Consider the following 9045-nt stretch of genomic DNA (forward strand, 5'->3'; position numbering starts at 1 on the left):
AAAACATAAGCTTTCACATCATTATTGCTGTTAGGAAGGTTTAACGGAATACAAAAGAAAAAAAATCTATAAACGGTATTAAAAATATTAGCAAGACGTGTTAAACATCGAGGGACTCTGTTTAACTTCGTTTCTTCGTATATGTTTCACATCATACAGTGTTGGACAAAACACTACTGCTGATGCAAAAAAGAAAGTGACAAAACTATGAGAAAAAATAATCCAATCCAGTACTTCAATCGATTTATAATAATTTATTTGCATTTTTTTAGTCAGTCATTAAAAAATGCAAGTTTTTTATTTATCTAAAAAGAACCTATTCCACTTTTATCTTGAATTTCAGACTTTCAACTCCTAGCAGAAAGCTGCCAGCATAAAACCAATGTGTATGTGTGATAGATGAAAATATTCTAAAGAAGTTCTAGTGAGGGTGAACATTGAAAATAATGTCTGAATTAATTGAAAAGAGAATCCGCGAAGTCCGTCTAAAGGCGGGCTTGGGCTGTAGAGGGTTAAACATACTTAACAACTAAAATGACGCGAAAAAAATTAAGACCGGTTTCAAAATTCATGATAAAAAAAATAAAAACAAGAAAATCCATACCGTGAAAAACTTCTAGGGTTAGTACTTGGTCGTGTAACATTTATAACACATCACTTCACGCACCTAGTTCGGCATGGAATCCACCAGCTTCTGGCACGTGGTGAACGGGATGGCGTTCCAACAAGCTTCGATCCTATCCCATAGTTGCTGCCTATTCTTCGACTTCTCCATGTACACCGAATTTTTCACGTTCTCCCATAAGTTCTCTATAGGGTTCAGATCCGGTGACTGCGCTGGCCTCTGACGGTCTTGGCGGTGTGCTTCGGATCGTTATCCTGCATGAACTGTCATTTCTGGGGCATCTCCCACTCGGCGTGTGGCACCATAACATCCCTTAGGATTTGGGCGTAGAGGTACTGATTAAGATCATGGGGGGACCACCCAGTACAGGGGGCCAACCCTGTACCAGGAGAAGCACACCCACACCATAATGTTCTCTTATCCATGCTTAAATGTCTTTGTGGTATTCTGTGTTATTATATGACGTAGCCTATTGGGCGATGAACTAGTTTTTTCGTCCGAGCCGATGAGGTTTACCTTCATCCGACCACAGTATATTACGTCACTGGTTTTCCTTCTCCGGACCGATCCAATCGAAGTGGTCTTTCGCGATCTTCAGCCACGCCTTCAGATGCTTCGGCGTCCGCATCGGGACCTTCCGGGGGCTTTTACCGCTTAGCCCCTGCTTCACCAGCCGCCACTGAACTGTCCGGGAACTCAGTACGTCCCGGATCTTTTTCGAGGCCTCAAGATCCCTCTTGAAGGCTCGCAGAGTTATCCTTCGCGGTCATTTTTCTTGGGCGTCCAGTCGTTCTGGATTTTTCGCGGTCGTGGAGGGCATTAAACACGAAGGATTTGTATCGTCACAAGTACTCTGCGATTTCACGATGGCTACTGCCTGCCTTGGAGATTTTGCGGATGATCATCCGCTGTGTTTCCGTGCAATTATGCCCGGGACTCTTTTTTCGTAGATTGCAACTAGAATTCGATAATCAAAACCTTACATACTTCTTGTTTACATGATAAATATTTACCCAGAATCCGGAAAACACAAAATACCAATGACGTGATCACAGTTCCTAGTCCGATTCCGTTTAATGCAGCGATAGATCACTAACCAAATAAGATTTTTTTTGTAGATTTTTTGTTTAAATTTAACACAACAATGTGATTTTGTCAGACACTGAGATATAGCTGGCGATCATCGGAACGTAGCTTTTTGAACATTCAAAATTCAACAACAAAATTCGTTCCGTTTCCCCGAGATGGCGCGAAGTGCTATAAATAGTCGACGGTGAGAGCTGATTTTTGCTGAATCGTGAAATCTCGACATCTGTCAACCATTTGGTTTTAAGTTTTGCACAACAAGTTCAATTTTTATTGCGTTGAAAATGTCGAGCTTCGAAGTTTTTATTTTCTTGACGATGTTTATGGTACAGAGTCACCATCGGATAGATTTTGTAGGGAATGGTTTGAGCGATTTAAAAGTGGACACTTTAGTGTTAAAAACAAAGAGCGTCCAGGTCATCCGAATAAGATTGAAGACGAAGATTTTCATTTCTCGATTAAGATTCGTGTCAAACGCACAGCTTGCAGAATCATTGACAGTTCGACATATCTAATATCTAAACGACTCAATGCCGCCGGATACATAAAAAACCAAGGAAATTATGTTCCATACAAATTGAAAGCAAGAGATGTCGAACGATTATTTTGAGATGTCGAAATGGATTCGCTACGACAATCCAAAACGCATCGACTTCGGTGGTCACATCCACGCTCGAATGTCCTGCATAACCGGAAAGCCGCTTCGCCGCCATGGTTCAAGCTTCCGGGAAGAGACAAACGTTCCTTGAAACGTTTTGACATTGCACAGATGATGGTTTTGGCCATTTTCAACTTATTTGCGATGCTTATACCCGACAATGTCGGGTTTTTATAACTTATGTGCAGAATATTCATTTTATTCGCTTGCTCTTCCATCGCGGGAAAATTTGAGAAACTACCTACTTTTTTCAAAAATTTTGCTCAGTATTCTAAGAGAATGACTGTATAATATGTAGAATGAAATCGCTTTAAGTGCGCTACACATACAGCGTCACCGGCACCGTTCCGTCAACTATTCTCTTGGACTTATTTGCCGACGTCAAAATTGCCGGTGATGATGTATGTGAATGCTACCATACGATTTCCATGGGAGAATATTTGACATTTCATTCCTTTACGTTGGCTTCACGGTGACGGGACGTTGTATGTGTAGAGCACTTTACCTGACAAAAAGGTATACCGATTCTGAATCGATAGAGCTTTACAAGCATGAAATAAATTCATAGTTTTCTGGTTATTTTATATATTCGGCGAATTTCGCGCTAATTCGTCTATGGAACTAGCAACTCCCTCTCAAAATCCATTCAAACTTTGTGGATATTAAGATATTAGTTAATTGAGTATCTTTGCTTCAAAAATGTGTTCTAAAAAATGAAAATTCAAGTTTCGCCCATTCCAGAACAAATTCTAGACAAAAATAGCGAAGATACTTTATTTACGAAGATACGAATTGAAATTGCGAAGATACTTTATTTGCTGATATCTCCCCATTCTCAGAATTTTAATGAATTCTTAGCGGGTGCTGCCAACTCTAAGGCAAGTTGACGTGAAATCCGTCATTTTTTCAAGTGACATTGACATTGACACAATTTTGCTTCATAAAAATCAAATATTATCATTTTGTTTGTTGTCACATATCACACATATTTCGCTCATTAATTTTATGTAAAAAGCTGATATAGTAAATGAATGCACATGTTCTTATTTACATTATTTCTAATGCATGGAAAAATATCACAGATGGCACATGCGAAAACGGTTTTTCATCTTGATTATTCCATTATTACTTAAATCTCGATTAATACCGACTAAGATTGTATTTGTCTCAGGGATAAAAACCCGAACCAAGCCATGTCAAAATATATCAACTTTTCACTACTGTGTCAAATGTCATATTGTATTGTGTAATGAAATGCTTGCCATTTTTGTTGTAAATTGTTTGATTGTGATGTTCAGTTCAACATTTTTTATTATCTACTTCATATTTTATTTCGCAAATAGCCAGTCCCAAGTCCCAGACAGGGTCCGATCAATATCAACGGTGGAGTTGCACCAGAAAACGCCCTCGATGCTCTTTTAGATGAGCTCCAAACATTCGCCAAACCTCCCAATGGAGTGAACGAGGTAATTGAACAACAATTCTATGTTCCTCTTATGTGAAATGAAGTGGAAGATGAAACATTACATGATATTAAATATTGAATTTTATGAACTGTTTCATATATATTGTTGAGAACAAATAAAAAATAGAATCATTTTCCATTTTCCTTCTCCCATTTTTAATGTAGATTCGTCCCGACGATTCTACTTCAGACGACAGTTCCCAGGCTATACAGAGTACTGTAACCACAAAAATTTCACAGTCTCAACTTTATCCAGAAAGTATGTCCACAAATGTAGGTCTACGACGGTTACACTCGTATCCAAGCGGGTCGGACACAGACACAAGCCCACCACAGCCGATGAGACCGACCGGAAAGCCTCCAGTTCCAGAACGCAATGCGGATCTACTATCAAAAGTAAATAGCAAGCGAGTACCTCCTCCACCGCCTCCACGAACTAGTTCGCGTAGCCCACTCGCTAGTCCAACAAGTCCAAATATGCCTCACCAAATGCAGCAATTATCCGAAATAGAGCATCAAACCACCATAAACTTCGATAATCTGGTTAAGGATTCCGGTATGGATTCTAGCAGTGAATCCGTCAGTTCTGATAATTCACAACGTCAGCAAGCTCTTGAATTGCGTCATCAAGAGTTATTGAAGAAACAAAAACAGTTACAAGAACAATACCAGCGTCTGCAGCAAATCAGCAAAAACAGTATTCCACTTGTATCATCTACTGTCAACGAGGAGAAGAAAAATACACACACAAATTTCGTACAAAAAAATAGAACTAATATGGCTAACAACATTGCTGACAAAACATGCTCTAACGCTACAGACATGACTTCCACTGCTAATGGTTATATTAATATGGGCAAAAATGACGATTTGAATGTTGAGACTAGCAGCAGTAATAGTCTTAGCAAGACAATTAACAAAGTTTATGAAACAGATATACTATAACAGCAAGCCAGAGTATGGTAAAAAACGAAAACAACTTTTCTATAATCTTTTTAAAAGCCAATGAAGTGTTGGCTCATTTTAGCAGTTATTGCTGAGATTTCGTTAAGCACTATAAGTTTTTATGCAAGTCTATCAAATACATATAAAACGAACATGTTAATATTATGTTAAAACTTCTGATTGTGATGTTTTGCAAAAAAATAAAGCTAAACAGGAACTCAACTTGAACGATCTTTCAATCTATATGAAACAAGTCATATGCCTAGATTCAGTAGCAAAATAATTAGTGGATGTTTCCGGACAACAAATCGAAGACAAACAGACGTTGAATTTTCGTCTGCTTTACCGACAGCGTTCCAAGTCAATAAGCATACAGCGTGTCTCGTAATCAGGAAGATGAGTGGTATCATACCACGGCAGTTGCCTTAACCCATTGACCTTTTCGCTACGAGCGTCGTCTATAGACGACATCAGGTTGATATTGCACATCGATCACACCAGCGCGATATGCTTACTTTTCGGCGCAGTGCTCCGTTCAGCGGTAGCAATTCGACGGAGCACACTGCCGTAGTTAAAGGGTTAATTCAGGTTTATATTTAGAGACCTCCAACATCATATGCTTGTTCGTCCCGGAATGTAAAACTGATGCATTTATGAATTTGCTAATTAAAGTGACTTTTAGTTCGCAGTATGTTTGTACTTGCGAAAAAAAAATCCGGTTTCGACCAATGTTCGATTTTTCGAACAGTCATTTCCCGGAAAATGGCAGTATTCTAGTCTAGAAATTTGAAAACAATCAATTTCTTTCCTTCATATTTCTATAGTTTAGGCATTCAAGAATATACCACAGAAAGGACTTATCGAAAATTCTATCATTTACCGAGTTAGAGCCATTTTAGTTATACGGTATCTAACCTGATACGGTCATAACAATGAAGTTCAAACGCGTTTTTCTCGAAACTGTTTTTTTTTTCAAATTGGCGTATACGATATCGCAAGTTCTACTGAACCGATGCATGGCGAATTTATATAAATAAAATCTGCAGGCATCTCTCTATCGCATGAACCTCTGAAAAATTGTATTTTTATAATTTTTACTATTTTGGTAAAATTTTGTTTTTCAAACGGCCGCTATTTTGTCAAAAAAGATGTTTTTGACTTGTCCGTGATTCATGCAATAGCGGCATCTTTTCTGATTGAGAATATGTTAAATTTTTATTTCTTTCAGATAACCAGAAAGACTGGATTCGTGAAAGCCATGGCACAATTTTTTTTATCCCTCTCACTTCATCAGCTCTTAACTATTCTAGTTATTCATATTTTTTTCCGTTCAATTTTTGTTTAATTGTTAAAAGAAAAAATAATGATATAATGGATAGTAGGGTAAATGATCTTGGTTGTATATATATATATATATATATATATATATATATATATATATATATATATATATATATATATATATCATATATATATATATATATATATATATATATATATATATATATATATATATATATATATATATATATATATATCATATATATATATATATATATATATATATATATATATATATATATATATATATATATATATATATATATATATATATGAACGTGAAGAAAAAAAAATCGCTAATAGCAGTGGCTGTAATTGCGGAGGTGTATCGTTTTTTAAATAATGCGCGAGGCAATCCGAAATCGAAGAAACGACTGTAGCAATTGAACTCACGGCACATGATCGACAAAGGCTCATTGTAGCCATAGTTTGTGTTAGAAAACGGTATTTGAAGGAAACTGTGAGACCTCAGGTTTCTTGTTTGCACGTTGAAATTAACCTTCTGCAGAAGCTCTGGACAATCAATATCTGACAATATCAAATCTGATATGAAGCAGGTTTTGGCAATCCTTCGACGATCATGCAGTGTTTCTATTCCGATAAGTTTGCAGCGATTTTCATAGCTGGGGAGATTATGAGGATTACTCCACGGTAGACGGCGTAATGCAAACCTCATGAACTTCCGCTGGACAGCTTCCACACGTAGAATACCGTTTTGGTAGTAGGGTGCCCAAACAATAGAGTACTCCAATAATGAGCGGACCAGGGCACAGTATAAAGCTTTTATGCAATAAATGTCCCTAAAATGTTTGGTCGAGCGAAATATAAAGCCAAGTGCTTTAGATGCTTTAGAAATTATGTATGCGCTATGCTCGCGAAACGTAAGCCTTGAGTCCAGTATGATTCCTAAGTCCTTAACACAGTCAACACGTTGTAGAGTTATGCCTTTCAGCTTATAAACATAATAAGCTGTTGAACGTTTACGAGAAAAGGATATTATCGAGCATTTGTTTGGGTTCAAAATCATCCTCAAATCATCCTCAAATCTCGCGTCACACCACACAGCAAAGGTATTTATTTGTGTCTGAAGAAACTCAGCATCAGCTTCACATTCAATCTGATGGTACAGTTTGAAGTCATCCGCATACGATAATTTCTGGCACTCAAGAGAGAAATTGATGTCGTTGAGGTAAAGTAAGAAGATATATGGACCGAGATGACTTCCTTGAGGAACTCCTGAAGTAACTCGAAAGGGCTTCGAGATAGTGTCACCAATTTTCACTGAAATTTTTCGGCCTGTTAGATATGATTGCATCCAACCCAGAAAAGAGCCACTGAAGCCAAGACATTGAAGTTTGGCGATTGTTATCTGGTGATTTATGGAATCCAAAGCTGCTGAGAAATCAGTGTATATCGCATCGATTTGTTGACGCGACTGTAGAGCCCGTGTTATTGAAGATGTGTAAACGATCAAATTCGTTGATGTGGATCGATTGGGAATGAATCCATGTTGCTCTTGGACTATGTAGCTTTTACAGTAATGAGAAATGCAATCCAGTACAATTATTTCGAACAATTTCGAAACCGCGCATAAGCAAGCAATTCCTCGATAGTTTTTACATCCTTTTTGCAACCCTTCTTGAAAACAGGGAATATGAAAGAATTCTTCCATGTTTTCGGAAAGATGCCACATTGGATGGAGCAGTTGAATATGATGCTTAGTGTTTGAGACAAACTTGTCGAGCACTTCTTCAGAATAATGGCGGGAATGCCATCAGGTCCAGGATTTGTAGACTGTTTCAGCTTACTGCATGCTGCGTCCACGATATTGGGACTGATCATAGGAGGTGTTACAGGCGAGTTAAACTGGGGTGTGTTATTACTCAAGGTACTCTTCCACTAAAACGCTATTGAACTGAACTCGGAACAGTTCGCAGATATCTTCTCTAGTCGAAGCTTCAATGTTATCGCGCACCATTACAGTCGGTAGTCCGGACTCTCTGCTTTGGTCATTAACAAATGACCAGAAACGTTTCGGTTTCCTTTTCAATGAAGATTGCATGCGGTCCTGATATTTGCCGAATAATGAACTGTTTAGGCGTTTATAATTGTTGTTGTTATAACGTGCTTTCCACAAAATACATCTATTTTTAGAATATTTTAGCGTTGTTTTTAAGCGTTTCAACTGATAATTTGACCAAGGTGGATGGAGGGTTGTACGATTCCTTTTTTTCGGAACAAATTGGTCGATGGCGTAGAGCAACACATGAGAAAAGGTTAGAGTAGCTGCCTCTAAATCTGAGTAGTCTAAAATTTCGTTCCAGTTCATGCTCCAGAAAAATCTATTCATTGATGAGTAATTAGCTTTCCTATAATCGTAATATACTGATTCTGTCGTGCGTGCGAATTCGGCTGGATGTGGAACACGTAACGAAATGAGAAGCGGAGGGTTATGAATACACGATTTCACCAGAGGAGAGGGCGCCTCAATCACAGCTACGCATGGTATGATTTCGGTACTGGTAAAGCATAGATCGAGAATCCGATTATTTCCATTAGGAACTCCATTTGTTTGGCATAACCCAGCAAAACTGAAACTGTCTAGAAGATGCACGGTTTGGCGATTCATGGTTGACCGTACAGATCAGGATAGTTTTTCTGTGTTGATTGTGTTGAGGTGAACACTTCTAAAATGCTCAAGAAAAGACAATATTCTGAAGAAAGCCTAAATTATGAATGAATCAATATGATGACAGTAAACTCAAGCAATGATAAATGCAACATCTAATTGTGAATTCGAATGTTTTCATTCAAAAATGGAAATTTCTAAAACCGTTAAAAAACATAAAAATTTGAATAATTTCAACACCTTATGGTAGTATTAGCAACTAGAGACTTGGGGCTTTTCAACAAACCCAAACTCGT

General features: G+C 37.8%; 1 protein-coding gene across 9 annotated transcripts in view; it reads left to right on the top strand.

The window, feature by feature from the left end:
• The window catches only part of LOC129771693 (coiled-coil domain-containing protein AGAP005037), a 164857-nt gene extending 159870 nt beyond the window's left edge, over positions 1-4987 (top strand). For 6 of the 9 annotated variants that reach the window (XM_055775613.1, XM_055775612.1, XM_055775616.1 and 3 more), the window contains exons 20-21: positions 3713-3835; positions 4000-4985. In XM_055775613.1, coding sequence (XP_055631588.1) covers positions 3713-3835; positions 4000-4779 — 903 coding nt within the window. In that variant the 3' untranslated portion in view covers positions 4780-4985. Of the gene's footprint in view, positions 1-3712; positions 3836-3999 lie in introns of all 9 variants that reach the window. The other 3 variants (XM_055775619.1, XM_055775620.1, XM_055775621.1) reach the window with 2 other exon arrangements.
• The last annotated feature ends 4058 nt before the right edge of the window (positions 4988-9045 follow it).

This window comes from Toxorhynchites rutilus, chromosome 2, assembly GCF_029784135.1.
Source record: "Toxorhynchites rutilus septentrionalis strain SRP chromosome 2, ASM2978413v1, whole genome shotgun sequence".
Taxonomy (NCBI): domain Eukaryota; kingdom Metazoa; phylum Arthropoda; class Insecta; order Diptera; family Culicidae; genus Toxorhynchites; species Toxorhynchites rutilus.